We start from the raw sequence: 22,403 nt of genomic DNA, 5'->3' as shown, positions 1-22,403 counted from the left end.
GGCTAGCCAATCACAGGAGTTGGAGCTTGGCAAAGCGCAAACAGGAGAGGAGGCCCGTGGTAAGTGGAATTGATTTGGGGAAGTGCTGAAGCAAGCTGTTGGGGGCAGGAGGGTTGAAGAAAGCAGGCTTGTGTCTGTATGATGTGTGTACCACCACATGCCTAGTCTGAACGGTGGAACAGGCTGCAGATTGACTCCCTCACTTTATGGAAATCTGCCACAGAGATCTCCAGGAAACTCTCATGGAGACGCTGGGCAATCCACTGCTGCAGGCTCTTTGGCAGAGCTGCTTTGTTTCTTGCCCCATTAACGGTAACTTTCTCGCGCCACTCCACCATCACGGGGTAGGGAAGGAGGACCATTGCTGCACACAAGCAAGCCTTATAAGGGCCAGGGCGGAAATCACGGTCTTGAGAAGACTCTCCCTTGATTCCCTGCTCATCCTCAGCAATGAAAGATCTTCCATTATGATCACATCCTATGGAAAATGTGGGGACAGGTATGATTATAAGGCCCTCTTACAGTGCTGGATCTCCCCAAGAGCCACTTGCTCAGTGTACAGCAGGGTCCTGTAACACTGATTTCCCTTGCCCCTGCAGTTACTCACCATTTTGGGGGTCCTGTGGCTCATGTGTGCTTGCCTGGGGTCGGCCAGTTATTGACAGGTATGTGAATGGTGGCTGTGTTTTAAATAACTGAATCAGTGGTCTGTGTGTTGCAAACAATACTGCTTCTGTAAAATGTTGCATTTTGGTTTCACAGATCTGACCTTGGGAGCCCAGCCTCCCACTTTGTTATCACTGGCTGAACGGCTGTGCAGAATTAGAAAGTGGTCTTGAAGAACTAAAGAGGACTTTGTCATGAAGCACTCTGTGGCTGAAAAACAAGAACTGAAGCAGCGGCAGGAGAGTGAGAAGAGGGACCAAAAGGAGAATGTGCACCAGAACAAAGCCATGGAATGGCTCTTAAACATTATGGAGCACCAAGCAGACACACTTCAGGTGCTACTAGGACTGCAAACCAAGCAGCTCCGCACCTGCCCTCCCCTGCAGCTGCTGTCGCAAAACTCTTTCACATGCACCTCCCCAGACACTGCCAACAAACTCTTATCAATCTCTCCTGGCTCCAGTCTGTACCCACTGCATTCCACTCCTGCCCCATTACACAGTCCAGCCCTGTGAACTCCAACTATCCACTGCACTCAAACCTGTCCCTCTGCACTGTACTCCAAAGGATAAGGTTGCATATGATACCTGGACATACACAAATCTTTAACTGTCTCGGGACCCCACCTCCTCCTGGGACCCTCCTTTCCCCCATCCCCCACAGTGCTGATGTGTTCATTTGTTTGTGTCTCTCCTCCGGTTGTTGTTTTTTAATAAAATAATTGTTTTGGTTTGAAAGCAATCTTTATTCCATTAATTGAAAGCAAACAAAACCCTGCAAAACAGGCAATTTTCTTAAACCTTGACAGTGTGTTGTCTGCACCAATCACAATTACCTCCTAGCATTACAAGCACTGCACTCCCAAGCAGAGCAACAAATATTAGTGGCTTTCCCTGATCCTTTTGGCCCCACACCGCACCCCTCTAATAGCCCTGGTCTCTGGTTGTTCAAATTCAGCCTCGAGGCACTAAGCCTCAGCAGTCCAGCCCTGAGTGAAGCTTTCACCCTTCTCTTCACAAATACTATAGTGTGTACAGCAGATGGCTATAAGCATAGGAATATTGTCATCGGCCAGGTCCAGCCTCCTATATGGGCAGTGCCAGTGGGCCTTTTAACAGCCAAAAGCACACAGTCATTCTGCACTTGCTTAGCCTGTTGTTGAACCGCCCTTTGCTGCCGTCAAGGTTCTCTGTGTGTGGCTTCATAAGCCACAGCATTAAGGGTAGGCAGGGTCTCCCAGGATCAGAATGGGCATTTCGACTTTCCCTACAGTAATCTTGTGGTCTGGAAAGAAAGTCAATGTTTGCAGCTTCCTGAACAGGCCAGCAACACCCAAGGTGATTCACAAGCACCTGGAGAACCATAGAGAAATACCCCTTCCAATTCACGTACTCCGTGGCTTGGTGGTCTGGTGCCAGAATTGGAATATGTGTGCCATCTATCACCCCTCTGCATTTAGGTATGCCCATTTGTGCAAAGCCATCCACAATGTCATGCACATTGCCCAGCGTCATGTCTTTTGGAACAGGATACAATTAATGGCCCTGCACACTTCCATCAACACGAGTCCAACGGTTGACTTTCCCACTCCAAACTGGTTAGTGACCTATCAGTAGCAGTTTGGAGTAGCCATCTTCCACAGTGCACTTGCCACACTCTTCTCCATGGGCAGGGCAGCTCTCATTCTCGTGTCCTTGCACCGCAAGGCTGGGGCAAGCTCATCACAGTCCCATGAATGTGGCTTTCCTCATCCAAAAGTTCTGCAGCCACTGCTCATCATCCCAGACATGCATGATGATGTGATCCCACCACTCACTGTTTGTTTTTCGAGCCCAGAAACAGCATTCCACTGTGGTCAGCACCTCCATGAATGCCACAAGCAATCTCATGTTGCAGCTACTATGCGTGGTGAGGTCAAACTGCTCTTGCCTTTGTACTTTAAGGAATAACTCCACTGCCACTCATGGTGTGTTAGTGAGAGCGAGTAGCATATTGGTCAATAGTGCAGGATCCATTCCTGCAGACTGAAGAGGCAGAGCGTGCAGTACACAAACCATTGAAAGATGGGTGCCAAATGTGAACAGAAGCACAGAGACAGCTGGGATGTGAAGCAATGCATCACAGGGCATTGGGACAGGACCCAGGATGCCCCATGACCCCCTCCACCTTCCCGCAACTCTTAGTGGAAAAAGAGAAAGATGCTCTGTGGGATAGCTGCCCAGAGTGCACCGCTCCAAATACCGATGCAAGTGCCACAAGTGTGAATACACTATTGCACAGGCAGCAGAGAGTATGAACACACAACAACAGTTTCCCGTCAGCGCTCTCTGAGCAGCGATGTAACTGCCAGCAATGTAACTCTGCCAGTGTAGTGTGACAAAGTTCCTCATCTACCTTGGTGGGTCCTGCGCTTATTGGCAGATTTGCTCACCTCAGTGATCTTCCCCTCTGGTGGAACCCACAGTCTGGGTTAACTCCTCCTCTGTCTGATCAGGAGTTGGGAGGTTTGAGGGGAACCTGGGCCCACCCTCTACTCAGGGTTCCAGCCCAGGGCCCTGTGGATTGCAGCTGTCTATAGTGCCTCCTGTAACCACTGCATGACAGCTACAACTCCCTGGGCTACTTCCCCATGGCCTCCTCTAAATACCTTCTTTATCCTCACCACAGGACCTTCCTCCTGGTGTCTTATAATGCTTGTACCCCTCAGTCCTCCAGCAACTCTCACTCTCAGCCCCTCACACACACCTCACTGACTAACTGGAAGGCTTTTAACTAGTTCCAGCCAGCCCTTGATTGGCTTCAGGTGTCCCAATCAATGTAGCTATCTCCACTGCTTTCTAGAAAGATCTTAATTGGCCCCAGGTGTCTTAATTAACCTGGAGCAACTGCCATTTGGTTACCATGGTACCAGGGATTTGTTTAGCCTGGGGCTAACATACCTATTCCTCACTACTTTACTGTAGCCATCTGGCCTTGCCCCATCACAGTAGACATACCCTAGTTCAATTATTAAAATGATGAGCATGGGTAATTGTAAATGACAAAGTAGGAAAAGATTCTCAACAAAGTTATTTTTACTGGATGATATAATTACAGCCGCATGTGACAAAGGCTACTTTCCAAACTCTGGCAGAAAGAAATTAATAACAAAATAGTTTGCTAAGCATTGAAGTTATCATGGTGTAAAGAGTAAAAAAGGGCTTTAAAATTGAGGACACCAGATGACAGAGTTCTTCAAAGCAGTGTCAGCATACTCAGTGCCACTAGTAGCCCAACTTCCAGAACTTCTCCATAAGACTGACAATGAAGTTTATGCCATACAGGGCTCTCTGCCTGCAATCTTACTCTTCCCCTTCCACCACCACCCATGCATGCATATTAATTATCAAAGTGCCCTAGGGTTACAATGTAAAGCCACGGAAATGATCTTTTTTCCCAAGCAGGGACCCAAGTAACACTGACAGCAGTAATTAGATTTCCAGCATTTGTTAATCTTTTGAAAAGGGTTGCTTGTAATTTTCCAATTAATGAGAATTGTTAAACAATTGCAACATGGAAAAAAAATAGATAATTATTCTACAGAAATCATGTAAAAGTTGTTAAAAGCATATTTTAATTCATTGTTACATCTTTCATTTTCATAAACTGGACTTTTATTCTGAAATTCTCTAAATAAAACTATTAAGTAGTGGCTCCAAGCTAATACAAACCTCTGTTACAGTAGGTAGCTAGCCTTAAATTTCTAAAAAATCCGAATGTGCGTGAATCATTGAGACAAAAACTATTGCAAGCAATCAAAAATAGGAAGATATGTGTAAAATAGGCTGAGGAGTTCTTTCTCTTTCCAGTCCAGGATATATATTGATTTATGAAGGGTCCAGGACTGAGGTCAAAGGGAGTTTTGGCACTGACTTCAGTGAAAGTAGGATTTTACTGATCACTAAGAAATTATATTGTAAGATTCCAAGGGCCTGATCTTCAGAAGAGCTGAGCACCTACAATTCTAACTGAAATCAAAGGGAGCTGTGTGCGCTCAGCACCTTTGTAAATCAGGCTCTCAGTGCAGTGGTTTAGGAGCTCATTCCAGGCTACGGTGCACTTCATAGCTCCCCAAAACATGAGTTATTTCACTAATACAGCATGAAGCATGAGGATGGTACTGGGGAATGGGGGTACATTTCTTGTTGGACTACAGATATAGGGATATAATAATAAGTATAATTTAGCAAAAAGCAGCATTTAAGGAAAACAGAGAAGAATATTTTATAAGGCATATGCTTGTCTGTCGTATTACAGAGTCAGATGGCCTAGACCTTGGAAAGAAAATCAGCATCCCCAGAGACATCATGGTAGAGGAACTATCAATACTCAGTAACAGAGGTGCAAGACTATTTAAGATGCGTCAAAGGAGATCTGACAAGTACACCTATGAAAACTATCATTATTTAGCAAATAAGCAAAGGAATGTAAGTATTTTGTATTACAAGTTTCTAAATACAGTACAATGAGACCAGTGTGGGATTAACTATGATTTACATGGTACTGATTGCAAGAATTATACATAGCTTTAGGAAAAGATGTGAACTGAAACATGACCTGGAACAAGGTCAATGTGAAACACAAAGTGAGCTGTATCATTTTGAGGTCTTCTAGACAAATCAAAATAGGCTCAGATCTGGGTGCTACTTTTAGGTCCCACAGAATGGGACAACAAGGTTCCAGGGCCTCAGGCTGAAAGTATTCACATCCAAATATGACTCAGGTCAATAGTGACCAAAAATCATTACCATGTGACAGCTAATTGGTGATTTAGGAATGGTGTAAGGATTACTTTGTTTATAACAGCTGAGGGCTTTGAAGATGCAAAGTTCTATATAAACAGCAAGTATTAATATTATTATTGTTATTATTACTACTAAAAATAGATTGGTGGTCTTATTCCAGTTCCTAGTCAGTAACATCACCTGTGCAATTGGTACTAATAGTCTTCCTTGCTGGGACTCTTAGGAAAGGAGTAAGGAATTAAATGGGCCATGGGGACAAAACTGCCCCTTGAGCTGGCCCTTAAGGAATAGGGTTGAGGCACATTTGCGGGATAGTAGAAATTGCTGACTGGGAATCAGATGCTTCTATATTCTAATACTAGTTTTGACACTCATTCCTTCTGAGGACTGGGGTAATACACCTAACCTCTCCGACTTGTTTTCTACATTTGTAGAAATAGTGATAATTAGGGCTGGTCTACACTACGGGGGGAAATCGATCTTAGATACGCAACTTCAACTACGTGAATAACGTAGCTGAAGTCGAATATCTAAGATCGGATTACTCACCCGTCCTCACCGCACGGGATCGATGTCCGTGGCTCCCCCTGTCAATTCCGCAACTCCGTTGGGGTTGGTGGAGTTCTGGAATCGATATAAGCGCGCTCGGGGATCGATATATCGCGTCTAGATGAGACGCAATATATCGATCCGCGAGCAATCGATTTTAACCCGCCGATACGGCGGGTAGTCTAGACGTAGCCTTACATTTACAGATTCACCTACCTCTCAGGTGTGTTGTGAAGTTTAATTAGTTAGGGCTCTCTCCTGCAAGGTTCTGAGCATTTCAGTCCCAGTCTAGCAAAACAATTAAACACAGGCTTAACTGTAAGTGAGTGAGTAGCCCCATTGACTTCAATGCTGGTTCAGGTTCTTAATGCACTAAAGTCTACATTTCAATTCCCTGGATACTTCCCCGCTGATTTCAGTTATGAAAGCATGTGACTGAGGAGCACAATTTGTCCCAGCATCTTTAAACTGCTTTGAAGATGAAGAGAGCTGTATTGGTATATATAAGTATAACTATTATTAATTAATCTAGAAAACATTTATTGCTAAATAGCAATTCCCATCCCCCAACAGTTTTTAAAACTTACAAAGATGTTTTAGATGGTGGTGCTAATGCTTTTGGGTCCAGTCCAACTGCTAGTGAATCAAGACTTCCATTGACTTCAATGAGAGTTGAATCAGATTCTTCATTTGGAGCAAGAAAAATTATATATAGATAGAAAGATAGATATAGATATAGGTAAGGTATTGATGTGACATAGTATAAAATTTTTATTGGCATGAGTATGGGATGAGCAGCACATTGCTCAGGACTGGCAAAGCACCAGGTGTTTAGGAAAACTATATGTTGCATCACAGCATTGGGTATTTTGCTCTGAAAAAGCTATTTTAGCAACTCTTTTACAATTGTAAACATGTGGGGAGGGTTCGGTACTATACTGAAGCTGGGTTGGCTAAATTACTATGAACTGGTCTCAGAGTAACAGAATTATTAGTACTAATAATTCATCAGAAAAAATGCAATAAAATAACAGTATCATCTGCTGGATTCCTGGTCTAGTTTGTGATGAGGAGCTTTGGGCCTTCCCTATTCCCCACTGCCCATACTAAGCAGAATGCTGAGGGAGTCCATGGCAATCAGATAGTATAAGATTATATTCATAAACAGGGATTGAAATCCTCAGTATCACACCTGAACTCTCCAATATCTTGCCTTGTTACCTATTCAAGAAAGAAGTCTAAGCTCTGTGATCTGTTATTGTTCAGAAGCTCCTGCCTTTTCAGCTCAATAAATGAACTTTGCCCAGAGATGAGAATCTGTCCCAATATCCTGTCATAGATAAAAAGATAGATTTTATATCCATTTTTTTTGTGACGAGTAGAAGGAAAACAGCTGGTGACTGGAGTTTCCAGATTTTCATTCACTCAGTCAAAATTAAAATGAGGACTAGGGCCAAGTTTTGATGTTCAGAAGTGTTGATTCTCAAAGATACTGAGTGCTCAGCACCCCTCAAAATCAGGCATTTATTTAAGTCCTAAATGTAGATATAGGGTGGGATTTTCAAGGGCACTCAGCACTGGCCTAGCTGTTCACACTAACATCAAAGAGCAAAGTTATCTGAAGGGTTAGCTGAGCACTTTTAGAAATCCCACCCTAAAGTGTCCACTTTTAGGCACCCAAGTTTGAACATTTTGACCTTATGGTTTAATATTTATTTAAGCTGAAAAATCTGAGGGCTGGAGTAAGTTAGCATGGCTCCATTAAAATGAATGATTTACACTACTGAGGATGTGGGCCTGAGATTTTGAAAGCCTGTGGGCCAGATTCACAAATAGACTCTGGCTGATTTGCACTGCTCTGGTAATGCAAAGCAACTATAAAACCAATTTAATTGGTTAGTTCCTGAGGAAATATGCTGCTGACAGCTCCCTCCCCTGCAGCTGTATGTAATAGAAGCTGTGCAGCCAAAGTTAAGTCTGATACTAGCATTATAACTCACATGGGATTTCTACAGTCAGTTCCTTGTTCTGTTCCCTCTTTGGTATTCTCCACAAAGCAAGCTGAGCCATTCATATTCACACACACCCTGGGGAAAGAGAGAATGATTCCTTTCTAGTTTCTACTGACCTCCCTTACATACCTGTTTGGCAAGCACTTGTGTGGCCTTGATCTACTATGTGCCTTATGCTGGAGTGGATGATTTTGCCTGCTATGATTAAAATGATCTTTCCAATATGCTTTAAGAGCTTTCTAAAATGTACTGACCTGATCAAAAATATTTCCTTTGTTTCAAGTTAAAAAAAAGCATTTGTTTTTTTCTACCTTAAGGAAATCCTACTCCAACACACTCTATATTTAAGTTCCTTTTAGACTGTCTCTCATTGCTAAAATAAGTTACTGCCTATTTTTTTTACAAGCCTCTGATTCTGTTTTTAAAGAAACAATGATTAAGGCTTTGGATGTTTCCTTAGAACTAATGACTTGATGAGAGGTGGGGATAACTCCAGCCTATCAAAAATCTCCAAGAAGTGGCCTGCACTAAGATTGTTGTGACTACTGTAAAGAAAAAACAATCCCACAAAGGTGTATAGACTTTTTGTGTGGCTGATGCATTTTCAGTTGGTATACAAAAAGCATTTATAGAGAATCAATGGCTTCTACATTAACTCATCAGATTGCTTGAATCCTAGAATAGGAAGGATCTAGGTTCAGTCTAGGGCAGTATTTCTCATCCAGTGGGGTGGTGAACTGTGGGGAAGGGGAGGTGTCATGAAAGACAGTAGGGGGGTGGGGGTCCTAAAGCATTGAAATTTTTATTGCAAAAAACCAAAGAAAATCTTGCTCCCCCACTCCCCATACACACTTACCCTTCAAGGTCTAGTATTCTCTTGAATTTCTCTTGAGACACAGACACACCTAAATTATATAGGCTTATCATTGTTATCATTAATACATTTTTTGCTCTTACTTTTACAGTACATGTGAGGGGTTTCACAAACATTTTTGTCTTTGAATAAGGGGTCACCAACATGAAAATGCTGAGATAAACTGATCTAGTAGACGGGGTCTTTGACTTGGTGATGGGTTCAGTTCTCAGCTCAACACAGACTTCCTGTGTGACCTTGGGCAAGTCACTAACTGTATCTCCTGCGCAGTTTTCCATCTATAATATGAGGATAATAATTCCCTACTTCAGAGAGTCACGTAACATCTCTTGATATGCACATGCTATCAATGGTATTTGTTTCTATTCTAATGCAGCGTAGTGAACCTATGCAGAGTGTTAAAATGGAAATTAGCAATGCCGAAGCTGGCCAACAGCATGCACCAATGACACCTCCTAATACACCTGACCTACGGAGCCCTCCAAATCCTGAAAACATTGCACCAGGTAAACTATTGTAATTTGTGCATGTACTGAGTACTCAGCTATTTCACAGCACAGAAAACAGCAGAGCATTTTTTTACATGATCATTAATGGGATATTTATTAGGGATCAGCAAATTGATTCAAATGAGGTCAGAAGTACTGTAAGGAATTTATATGACTCTTCATCTGAAATGCAAATCAGAGTAGTTAACTTGCTTCAGGGTGGTTTATAAAAATCTTCACATACCTCTATTGTCTAGTTTCACACACAAGTGGCAATACATAGATATATTGAGAGAGGCTATTCTCATGATATCTATGAGCTAATTAATGCAATGAAACACTAGAAATCCCAGTAGATATTTAGGCCAAAGTATATTTGATAAGTTTGAATAAATATCTAGGGCCAGATCATCAGACCCTAAATCTGCATAACCCCATTGATCTGATCCTACCAATCTTAATTGTCTATCTGCACCAAAATTTTCAGCCTTCTGAGCTTCAGCATCACTAATTTTATTACAGCTTCTAAATGTGACTCTGAAGTCACTGCAGGTTCTGACTGAGCCCTTTATGTGGGAATAGCTGAGAGGAGAATTTGTCTCTCTGGCTACAGAGATATTTTTCTATTTTAAAGACCTTGGTTGCAAGGATCCTATCTTCTTTATTTAAAGCCCTGAGCTACATAGAAGCCTAAAGATTAGAGCTGGCCAAATAATTGGTGACAAATAATTTGTGCAGTGAATATAGCTCTTTTTCCTGGTTCTGAATTATCCATAAGCAGGCAGAGGTTTTTACAAAGTCATTCTTTGTTCAGCATTATTCAGTGCATGCATGTTTTGTGTAGACTTTTTCTAGCCAGTGTGAACTGGATCAATGCCACTCTATCAGTGATTGCTAAAAGTACGAAGAGCTTTAGTACACTGTGTATCCATAAGCCCAATACAATGTGAACGGTGCAATCTCTGTTTCCAAAGTTGAGGTGTGATCTTTGAGCTCATTGTCTGCAGAAAATATTTGTCTAAACTCTGATTTTTTCTGATTTGGAAACAAAACAGTGTTTTTTATGCTGAAATGGAGTAATAGAGTTAATTTAGAGAATTAGAAACCTAGTGAGGTAAAAAGTTAGGAATAATTTTCCCTCTTCTTCCAACAAATAATTTTGGTTCAGATCTTAGGACAATCCCTTCCCATTTTTAATACTCTCAACTACGGTATATACTTAGCGCTAGATTCTGCCACCCTTACGCCTGTTGTATAGCACCTAGTTATGGAAGTAATCCCACTAAAGTCAATGGAACTACTTGTGTAGTAAAGTACTGATCAACAGGAGTAAGGATGTAAGAATGTCTCTCTCACTGGTGAGGTTAAGTATGGGTCTGATTCTTCACTTGTTTGTGTGGTGCAAGACAATGGAGAACCAGGGATACAGGATGGTTTTTCAAAAGTGCTTAAGGGAGTAGGGGCACAAGTCCCACTGAAAGGCAATTGGACTTGTGCTCTTAACTCCTTTTAGTGCTTTTAAAAAGCCCACCCAAAGACTAGTCTACAGGCAGAATTGAATTATTTTAACTAAAGTTTTGATTTTAAACTCCTTTAGGTAAGCCAGTGCAAGAGGCTATGTGGATACTGGTACTTTGGTTTAAACCAGCTTAAATCAACAAGAAACAGGTTTAAGATAAACCAAAATAAACCACCCTTAAACCTAAATAAGAGCATCTACAAAGCCCTTTGCACTGGTTTAACTAAAGTGGTACAAATCCCCTACTGCTTCCTACTTCTATGTAGTCTTGGACACTTAACTTAACCCTCTCTGTTATTCAGCTTACCCTTCTATAAAATGGGTATATAATAATTATCTACTACATAGGACTGGAGTGAGTATTAATTAATATGTGTAATTGCCCCTTTAGATACTTGGGTGAAAAGTGCTATAAAATGCAATGCCTGATTATAATTATTTATCCTTCATTTATTTCCATGAAGGATATTCTGGACCACTAAAGGAAATTCCTCCTGAGAGGTTCAACACTACTTCTGTGCCAAAATATTATCAGTCCCCCTGGATAGAAGCCATCAGCAATGACCCAGAGCTGTTGGAGGCTTTATACCCTAGACTGTTTAAGCCTGAAGCAAAGCCAGAGCTGCCTGACTATAGGAGCTTTAACAGGTAATTTAGGAAGGAAGACAAATTTTACAGGATGGTAGAAATACATATGTGAAGTGGAATATTTTTTTACCAGATTATATGGAAAGAAACTGGTTCATGTGCACATGCACACACAGCAAAGACTTCAAAGGTGAAAGCACAATTAGTCTAAATCTAAAGAATGGATTCCAAAATAAGCTCTAGCATAAACATCACAAGAGGAAGGTCATAGTAAAAGACTAAGAAATAATTAAATAAATAAGGAAAAGTAAGAGAAGAACACAATATCCAATGAAACGAGGAATTTGATGCATAGGTGCTAGAAGTAGGGATGCTGGGGGTGTTACCGCATCTCCTGGCTTGAAGTGATTTCCATCATATACAGGGTTTACAGTTTGGATCAGTGGCTTTCAACACCCCTACTATACAAATTGTTCCAGTGCACCTGACTTGATGGAATAAATAGGACACAGCAAGGGCATGATCCAAAGCTTATTAGATCTTTCCAATGACTTCAATGGGCACTGGATCAGGCCCCAAGTGAGCACTGTGCAAGGAGAGGTCTAGTTAGAGTTTGGTTCATAAGCACTATAATAGGAACCATCAATTTTTGTTTCTTTATGTTACAATCGACAATCAACAGATTTGTGTTTTAGGGTCTGAACCAGCAAAGAGCTGAGTGCCCTCAACTCTCACCTGCTGCCCTTAAAAGCCTGGAAAAGCTGAGAACATTCAGCCCTCACAGGAGCTGGTCAATCACCTGAAGCATCAGACCTTCCATTATGTTTAACAGGCTATTGCAATCTCTGGTAATATCTTAAACTAAGAGATTCCAGTTTTAAATCTGCAAAATAGGGTCACAAAAATAAAACTAGGCACCAAAAACAATGTACTGAGTGTGGAGCCAGCAGGGAGCTGAATGAGAAGTTATTTACACAGTAGCTGGCATACTGTGGTTTTCATTGGAACCTCTTGTTATGTTGACATTGGTTGGAACTTGGAACTATTTTTGGGAGCTTTAAAAAACATCTAGACTGTGCCTCCCACTTTTATTCATATTGTCCACAATATCTTCTTTTATTAAAGTCACAAACTGTTTTTATTTAAATGGCTCCTGTTTAGCTCCCGCTGACTAAGCCAAACCAAGAAACTGGCCCAAAAAATAAAAACAAACAAACAAACCCAGCTGTGTGCCAATCTACTTCCACAGAAAATGAGAGCTAGTGGGAATGTAAATCTGTAGGAAATTGTCAAGACCACTCAGGAGCATGGAGATACGCAGGTGCACCTAAATTATGAGGGTGAGGAGGGGAAATACAGCTATCACATCCTGGCACTGCATAGCCTCCCCTAAATCTACTTCACAACAATTATGTGCATCACCAGATGAACAAGTAGTTGTAGCTATTGACCTGGAGGAAGAGCTGGGAAACAATGTGCCATGTTCCCCTGAGAAAATGACACAACAGATACTGACTGGAGAGCTCATGTGACCACAACTGCCACCATGGGAACAATAGCAGCACAGTTTAGCTACTATGGTTACTAGCACTACAGAAAACCTGATAGACACTTACAGACAGCAACTGAGTCAGACACATGCTGCCATTGCTGGGAAAGGGAAGAACCAGGGGCTGCACTGAAGCAGAATTGCTATACACATGTGATCTGAGGTCTGGCTGATACCCAGTGGTGTCTTCTGTAGATTTTCAGCCTCCTCAGGGAGATTAGGTTTTGTCCACTGCCCATTTCTCATTGCTACCAGTCTTGTTTTTCCATGAGGATGACGTGGTGTAACTGCATCTTTTAGGGGTACATATTTCTCTTTTGTGCATGGGAAGGGTCAATATCATCCCTACTAACTGTTATAACAAATTGAAACCTGCTACTGAAATTCAGGTTTTGGTCTTATTTTGATCCAGAAAGTTTTAAAAATGGAACTGGTAAATTTAAAATACAAGGCAGAATGATGTAATCCTTCATATTTTAAATAAAAACATACCCTGCCCCATCTGGAAGAAAGAACCAAACTATGCCAGGCCTAGATTGGCTGTTTGATGTGTAAAGTACCTTTATATTTATGACCTCTACTCACTATTAATGGAGAAATTGTCTAGCTAATTGGTTTCTTTAATTACAATCCTGGAAACATGCAATTGATAAAATATTGAACAGATGAGTTGTGATATCATAATGACGTCACTGTGTTAGCTAGTATCAGTCAGGGTTTCCAGTCCCATCGTGTCACTCCAGGAAGAATCACTTTCAGGACTTGGTAATTCCAAGTATAGTGCAACGCACAGGTACATTCACCATTAATCAGCAGAAGGAGAGAAGAAGTGGGATTGATGACATGCCTGGCATGGAACTCCAAACATAGTGTTCAGATTGTTCTTAGTACATTCAGCTATATTTGTTAAAATGACATTCTTTCATTTTAGAGACCAAATTTAGGATCCTTTCAGATGTGCTTGCTCAAGCATCACTACTAATGAAATCAATGGGACTTCATTAGGAGTTTTTCCTGAAGAAATGAGTTAGGTTTGTTGAATAAGACTCAGATAAAGATGACTTTAAATCAGGACTGTTTTAGAAGTGTATGGAAGCTAGAAAAGGATTCAGAACTTTTTGTGTGGAAATGTATCATTTGCTCCTTCCTGCAATACAGGGCCGAATCTTGACCACATGTCAATGGGAGTTTAACAATTGACTCCCAGCAGGATCAGATCTCAGGAATTAATACAGCTAATGGTCTGATCTGGAGTTGGGTTTACACAACAGGAGCCTGGCAGCAATGGTAAGTCCACCAACAAGGAGGCTGTGGTAGCAAAAAGCAGCTGAAGTCGCCTCCCTGCTAAGGACTTATAGATAACCAATGCAGTCTAAAATATATGTGGTATGGAGTAGAGTGCATGGTCAGGGTGACCAGAACACACAGGCTCAGAGGAGTACCTTGAGCAGACTCTGCTGGTAAGGAACCTGTGGAGCTCCTGGTGAAAATTAGAGGTGCCCTACTCTAATGAACATTCTGCAGGAAATGGCAAAACCACTTGCTTTCCTTTAGAGATAAGTCTCCCAGGGGACACAAGGAGAATTAACTGGCACAAAGGTAAGAATGTCAGCCTGGAAGAATCTATCCGAGAATTGGTATGGAAAAGCCAGTGTGAATTATTTTTGCTAATTAGTTTATAATAGGAAATTAACTTAACCTCTTCTTTCCACTCTCTTTCCAGTGGGGAAAAATGTCAAAAATAGAATTATAAGTGACAAATAAAGCACTGCAGCATGCCTGCATCTGACAACAAGCAGGTTTGGCTGGTTCTTCCTCTCCAACTAGATCAGTCCTTGCTGAGGCCTCTCCCTTCCCAAACTATTGCTTCCAAAACACTAAGGAATCCAGTCCATCTGGCTAGTGCTTTGCTTTATTGATTTACAAACCCTGGATCTGATCCTGCAAAATGCGAAGTGTCTCCTGCCAAGTGTTGAGTGCCCTCAATTTGCAGGAGGCAGGCACTGTCTTAGCCCAGTCTAGCAGGCAGTCCGTCTCCTAAAGAGCGTGTCTAAATAGACAAGAAAAACATAGGACAGGGGGAGAGTGTATAACACACAAGCAGACAGCAGCAAACATACTGTTAGTGCCATGATTTATTCATTTTTTATGACCGGGTTTAGTTAGGAGGGAAACAGTTAAACTAAAAGTAAAGTAAAGGGAGGGGGGACATTGAAGAGAATGAAGTGAGGGGAAGGGGCACAGGGACTGGAAGCAGAAGTGAAGAGGGAATGAAGCTGAGGTGAAGAGACTGTGAGGGAAGGGAAGGAGAGGGTTGGAACAAACAGCCAATCAGCACATGCAATAAAAAGTCCAGTGGAAACTGTAGAAAAGTCTTTAGAATGTCCAAAGGTTCCTGCTTTGGCTGCTTCTTCAGATGGTCCTACCCAATGGTGTCTCTGTATGGTTCCAGTCCTTTCTGCAGTTTTTCCCCAAGGCATCCTGGTGGGTGAGGTGACATCACCTGAGTCCTACTTGCTCCAGAGTGTGTGGGTGTGTCGGAGGAGGTCTCCACTGCACAGCTCTAAGCAGAATGTTTAGGAAATATTATTCACATTTTTAGAGAACTCTGGGCAAATGAAGAACCTTCTTTATTATTTTATTATATAACTATAGCAGCTAAACCAGCATAGTTAACAACTTTCTCTCTCAATCTGTTAACTTTCAAAACTTTCAGATAAACATTCTCTCTTTTATAGGGACAATTTAATAATGATTTTAAAAATGAGGAAAAAAATAATGTCCACATATGGAGCAGGGGCTAAAAAAACACATCTATGCGCCATGATATTTTTAAATCACGCATCAACATTTTAGGAATATGCAAAGTGAATATTAAACCACTCCCTAGACTTCCTGCTGCCACTGCCTGAGACCATCATTTTTTCTCCTATATTGTGCAATGGCTATTTGGAATTTTTTAGGCACTAGTTTTGGGTTACAGACAATGAATCAGAACTCAGATTATTTGCTTAATTTCCAAACAGTGCAGGGTATTACAGCACCTTGTCATCATACAAGTTATTGCTCACAGGAAAATGTACTGATGCCATGAAGGACAAATTAACTTTTATTAGCTGATTACTGCACTCTCTTTCATGCAGATCATCATGTATGTCTGCATAGCACACAGGTATGTGTAAATGAATAATCCAGAGGCCAGCTTTAGTATAGCAGTTATTCATTTTTTGTAAGTTCAAAAGATATTTAGTGAATTTTGGTAAAACACACAAATTTGAATGTGTTATCTATAACTATGTGCTCTTCATATAGACAGAATTATAAAGGGAAGCAATTATTTCATAATATAAAATACTATAATAATAATATCAAAATACAAACACAAAATTAACATTGATTATAATTTTGTTAACTTATAAATCCATAAACATTAAAGATTACATGAACACTACCAGGAGAATATACATTTTAATTAGAGCAGCAATTAAAATGATCGTTATTTTCCAATAACATGTAGGTCACTGCACTCACTCTGTGCTGATTATAAAGTAATTATTTTTAATCAGTAAGGTACAGTATAGAATTTGTCATGTGTATCCTGGAAGAAAATTTCCAGGCTCGCTTAGACAGTCACTGTGTGTGAAGAGTGGCTGCTGCTACAAAATTTGGTCCTTTATGTATCAAAAGATGTCATTTTGGAGCCTTATCCAAAACCATCCTCCATTCCCATCGAGTGTGTGTGATCAGAACCTTTCATAAGGCATTTATCACCTTGCCAGGATCAATTTTTGAAACCATAGTTGGCTCTTCTTGGGATGATGTGAAAATGAGACAGAATCAGAAAAGGCTAAAATAGGGAAAGAACAAGTTAAAAATTACTTGGACAAATCAGATGTGTTCAGTTCACCAGGGCCTGATGAAATGCATCCTAGAATATCAGAACTTCTGATAATTTCTGAGAATAGTTTAGCCAGTTGAAACTGCAAGTGGAAACATAAGTATTTGCATTCTGCCAACCTGAGTTGGAATGTGGACAGAACACCAGGGATGCTTATGGAAAAAAATGCTATGGAATCTTTAGTGATCTCTAGCAGTACGTGGCTTTGTAGGACAAACTTGCAATGCAAGAGTATTGAGGATTTTATTTCACTTGAGAGACACATGGAAGAAGGAGGGTGAATGAAGGAATTATACTATTAGAGTCCTACAAGTTTCTTATATTCCAGAAGACTGGAAAAGGGCAAATATAGTGCCAATCTATAAAAAGGGAAATAAGGACAACCCAGGGAATTACAGACCAGTCAGCTTAACTTCTGTACCCGGAAAGATAATGGAGCAAATAATTAAGCAATCAATTTGCAAACATCTAGAAGATAATAAGATGATAAGTTACAGTCAGCATGGATTTCTCAGAAACAACTCATGTCAAACCAACTTGATAACTTTCTTTGACAGGGTAACAAGCCTTGTGGTGGATAGGGGGAAAGCAGTAGATGTGATATATCTTGACTTTAGTAAAGCTTTTGATACTGTCTCACTTGACCCTATCATAAACAAACTAGGGAAATGTAACCTCGATGGAGCTACTATAAGGTGGGTGCAAAATCGGTTGGAAAACTGTTCCCAGAGACTAATTATCAGTGGTTCAGGGTCATGCTGGAAGGGTATAACGAGTGGGGTCCCGCACGGATCAGTTCTGGGTTCGGTTCTGTTCAATATCTTCATTAATTATTTAGATAATGGCACACAAAGTACATTTATAAAGTTTGCGGATGATACCAAGCTGGGAGGGGTTGTAAGTGCTTTGGAAGATAGGATTAAAATTCAAAATGAACAGGCCAAACTGGAGAAATGGTCTGAAGTAAAGAGGATGAAATTCAATACGGACAAATGCAAATTACCGCTTTAAGGAAGGAACAATCAGTTGCACACATATAAAATGGGAAATGACTGCCTAGGAAGGAGTACTGTGGAAAGGGATCTGGGGGTCATAGTGGACCACAAGCTAATTATGAGTCAACAGTGTAATGCTGTTGCAAAAAAAGTGAACATCCTTCTGGGATGTATTAGCAGTAGTGTTGTAAGCAAGACCCGAGAAGTAATTTTTCCACTCTACTCCATGCTGATTAGGCCTCAACTGGAGTATTGTGTCCAGTTCTGGGCACTACATTTCAGTAAGGATGTGGACAAATTGGAAGAAGTCCAGAGAAGAGCAACAAAAATGATTAAAGGTCTAGAAAACATGACTTGTGAGGCAAGATTGAAAAAATTGGGTTTGTTAGTCTGGAAAAGAGAAGACTGAGAGAGGACATGATAACAGTTTTCAAGTATGTAAAAGGTTACTATAAGGAGGAAGAAGAAAAATTGTTCTTCTTAACCTCTGAGGATAGGACAAGAAGCAATGGGCTTAAATTGCAGCAAGGGAGGTTTAGGCTGGAAAGTTTTAGGAAAAACTTCCTGTCAGAGTGGTTAAGCACTGGAATAAATTGTCTAGAGAGGTTGTGGAATCTCCATCATTGGAGATTTTTAAAAGCAGGTTAGACAAGCGTGTCAGGAATGGTCTAGATAATATTTAGTCCTTCCTTGAGTGCAGGACTAGAGGACCTCTCGAGGTCCCTTCCAGTTCTATGATTCCATAATTCTATGTACCTAATCGCAAAATTTCAGTGAGCAATCTCTATGCACCACATAGAGTAGTCTAGTCTATAGTAGATACTTGCCTTTGATTTTTTTGTGGAATCTTAGGGTTTGCTTATCTGGCAGTGGGTATTGTTTTACCATGTATAACCTGCTAACATTCCAGTAAAATCTTCAATTGTTCTCGTTTGTTTTCTGCTGGTGTTCAGTTATTTGTTTTGGTCTGCACTGGAGGACCAGTAGCCCCAGGAACTCTAGACCAATGGATCCATTACTCTGTATCAAACCCAGAAAAACAAGTGGGTCAACTGAGAGCTCTCAGTTTTCAGCTGGAATTCACTTGGGTGTGCCGCTACTTATGTGGTTTTGTGGCAACCAAGAATCAAGGTCCAGTTAACAAATCGTAACTGCTTCTTTACTGGCCATAATCTAGATATATTCCAGGAAAACTATTTGATTCACTAACAGGTATGGCCACATTTGGTGCAATTTATTTCCATTTGATTAGGTTTGTTTACACATGCGGTTCTGGACAGGGCCGACTCCAGGTACCAGTCCAGCAAGCCTGGGGCGCCCAATGGAAAGGGGCTGCACGTCCGGCTCTTTGGCGGCAATTTGGTGGCGGGTCCCTCAGTCCCTCTCGGAGGGAAGGACCTGATATCGAATTGCTGCCAAAGAATGAAGCAGCGGTGGTAGAGCTGTTGCCACAGTGCTGCCAATTATGGCTTTTTTTTGTTTGGTTGGGTTTTGTTGCCACTGGGACGGCAAAAACACTGGAGCCAGCCCTGGTTCTGGAACAGCTAAGGGAAAACTCTCAGCCCAGGAGTCTGCAAGTACAAAAGAATCACAAACTGTATGTGGAAATATTGTTGTTTTAAAATATTTGCAAATTTATTTAACCATCTATGCTTGCTAAGTGTTTCTTATCTTTTGATTTATCAAGCTAATCATCTCAGGAACATTTACCTTTAAATAACATTAAAAATACTGGCAGCAGATAATGAGCTAGATTAAGCCTGGGTTTCTGCAAGCCTCTACCGAAAGAAACCCAGGAAGGGCTATTGAGGCACAAAGTCTTCTTCAGAAAGAAGGTTTCAATTGCAACATTGTTTTTCACCAATTTAACTAGCCAGTTTCTAAACCAACACAACACTTGTGAGTAGATAGGGTCATACACTGTTAATCCACTGACTTCAACTTCATTACCTCTGATTAATAGCAGTGTAAGATCAGAATCAGGCTCTTACTGCTTTAATTCACCTTCTTGAGGTCTGTAATGTACATAAGACAGTAGAACCTGGTCCTTAATATGTCTGGAAGACAATATGTTCTGACTCTCAAAATAGGAGGGGAAGAGGCTGGAGCGTATGTATAGCAGACGTATCATTTGCAAAATACCTTCAGTGACTAAATCATCAATCATCAGGCACTCACTTTGTTACAACTTATTGTTCAATCATTTTTCCATCCAAATATTGGGTAACTATGACTAAGAGAAAGGCTGAGAATAAACATGTATGTAAAGAAAAATTGTATAGGAACAAAAGAGGGGCATTGAAGAGAATCTGCCAGAAAAATAATCAACATATTGCTTTTCCAAAAGTTTTCCAAGAGATCTCAGAAAGCTAGGAATCATATTACTGTATTGAAAAAATGTCATACCAAATCAAATAAAAAAACAGATTATTCTTTTTCAGCTCTTGGGACAAAAGAAAAATGGGTATTGTTAAAATCACATTTCACTTTTGTTTTTCCCCACCATCTTTACAGAGTTGCCACTCCATTTGGTGGTTTTGAGAGAGCATCAAAGCTGGTTAAATTCAAGGTACCAGATTTTAATCTACTGCTGCTAAATGATCCCAGGTTCATGATCCTCGCTAACCCTCTTTCTACCAGGAGGTCCTTCAACAGGACTCCTAAGGGATGGACATCAGAGAATATTCCCATAGTGTTCATCCAGCCTTCGGATTCCAACGCTGTTCCAGAATCGGATGACCTGTGAAAAAGAAGCTGTTGTTTTATATTTGATACAAAATGCTAAAAGCTGACTATAAAAATCAGCGTGTAACTATTTTGACTTTTAATAGATGCTCCTTGCAACAACTTCTCTTGGTAGCTGGAGTCTAATAACTTCCAATATAGTATCCCTTTTCATGAGTTTAATTTCATCTAGAGACCTAATATAAATAAAATAATTTGGCAACCATTCATTGACACATTTTTTACTTTTGTCTGTCTATACATTTTATTTTTTTCACTTTTATTCTTTAATGAAAACTTAATGTTGTTTCAGACCTTTGCATTGCCACATTAAGAGCAGTTGTGATACGGAAAAAATGACTCTGACATCATGGCATTCCATGTCTATTCTGGTCCTAGCAGATCCTCTCAATACCATGTCAGATTTGATCAATATACTGTCAGTACTGCCTGCTTATTCTGGGATTTGGAAATGAAGCTTGGGCTCCAATCTTGCTCCCTACAAGGTTAAAGCTCTTCAGTGAGAACAGGTTTATCACTTACATTTTTGCTGACTCTTGTATCACCACCAACAGTAAGTTCAGCTAGACGTGTAGAAAGTATATAGTAGATATAGTTATAAGAAAGAGAGACTACAGAATGATATGGTGAGGTACAAAGGTTATACCTACATGAGTTTGAGGTGGTTCTGTTATGCACAACTGCAAAGTCATGAATGAGTGAAGTACTGATGTCAAATGAGTACTAATAAAATGAGCTAGGTCTTTATATCAAATGAATATCCTGCTTGAGAAATCCTTCACTAGCCCATAGCCCTTCCATAGCCATAAAGTATATTTGCATGAGTGTTTTTTTGTTTTTTGTTTTCTGTCCAGGTTACAGAGTAAGATTCGGGTTTACTACAGTGTGTAGGAATTTTCTTGCATGTTGTCCAGTAGTAAGCCCTGGTGTATTTAAAAACGAAGTATTGGGCTGAACAGAAGCTGATATGATTCAAATACACACACAAAGCAGATAAACTAAATAAAAAGCTGCCATTTTTAATGTCTTTTTTCAGATTAGAACTTTATTTTTAATAAGAGGCAAAACATCAATTTAATAACTCAGTTTTCATTAATTTTATCTTTTGTTTGGGAAGGATAAACATTTCATGTTATATTTTTAAATACACAATATGGTAACATTACATTTTGAATGAAGAATGTCAGTTTTGGGGAATAGGTTGTGAATTTTGTCTGTAAAAACTCTCTTTTAATGTGTACTGAATCCATTCTTAAGGGGCTCATGATGCACGTGACTCACGTTAACTTTCTGATCACAAATATACACGTTCATATGCCTGTTTTTCTTGTGTTTTCTTTATGTTTTGTCTAAAAATAGAGTCAGTCCTGCCTAGAATATGGGGCAAGTGTACTAGAGAACCAGAGAGCACAGCCGCTCCGTGTCAGAGCCCCAGAGATCCCAAGAAATGATGAGCAGCATGCCATTCTAGGGGGTGCCCCTGCAACAACCCCACCCATTGCTTCCCTCTACCCCCAACCCTCCTGGGCAACTGTGGCAGTACTCCCCCATTTGTGTGATGAAGTAATAAAGAATGCAGGAATAAGAAACACTGACTTTTTAATGAGATAAAATGATGGGGAGGAAGCCTCCAGCTCCTATAATAGTCCAGGCAGGACATTAAAGGGTGGCGGGGGAGAGGAGCGCAGCCTCCTGCTGCTATGATAGTCCAGGCAGTACAGAATCTTTTCTTTAGA

General features: G+C 40.6%; 1 protein-coding gene across 2 annotated transcripts in view; it reads left to right on the top strand.

The window, feature by feature from the left end:
* MYOZ2 (myozenin 2) overlaps positions 1-21,990 on the top strand; it is a 29,566-nt gene extending 7,576 nt beyond the window's left edge. For both annotated transcript variants that reach the window (XM_030565441.1, XM_030565442.1), the window contains 4 exons: positions 4,963-5,132; positions 9,262-9,391; positions 11,357-11,540; positions 20,437-21,990. In XM_030565441.1, coding sequence (XP_030421301.1) covers positions 4,963-5,132; positions 9,262-9,391; positions 11,357-11,540; positions 20,437-20,668 — 716 coding nt within the window. In that variant the 3' untranslated portion in view covers positions 20,669-21,990. The remainder of the gene's footprint in view (positions 1-4,962; positions 5,133-9,261; positions 9,392-11,356; positions 11,541-20,436) is intronic.
* Positions 21,991-22,403: the final 413 nt, after the last annotated feature.

Source organism: Gopherus evgoodei, chromosome 5 (genome assembly GCF_007399415.2).
Source record: "Gopherus evgoodei ecotype Sinaloan lineage chromosome 5, rGopEvg1_v1.p, whole genome shotgun sequence".
Taxonomy (NCBI): domain Eukaryota; kingdom Metazoa; phylum Chordata; order Testudines; family Testudinidae; genus Gopherus; species Gopherus evgoodei.
The sequence above is the reverse complement of the archived record's forward strand: the minus strand, read 5'-3'. Positions and strand labels throughout refer to the sequence as shown.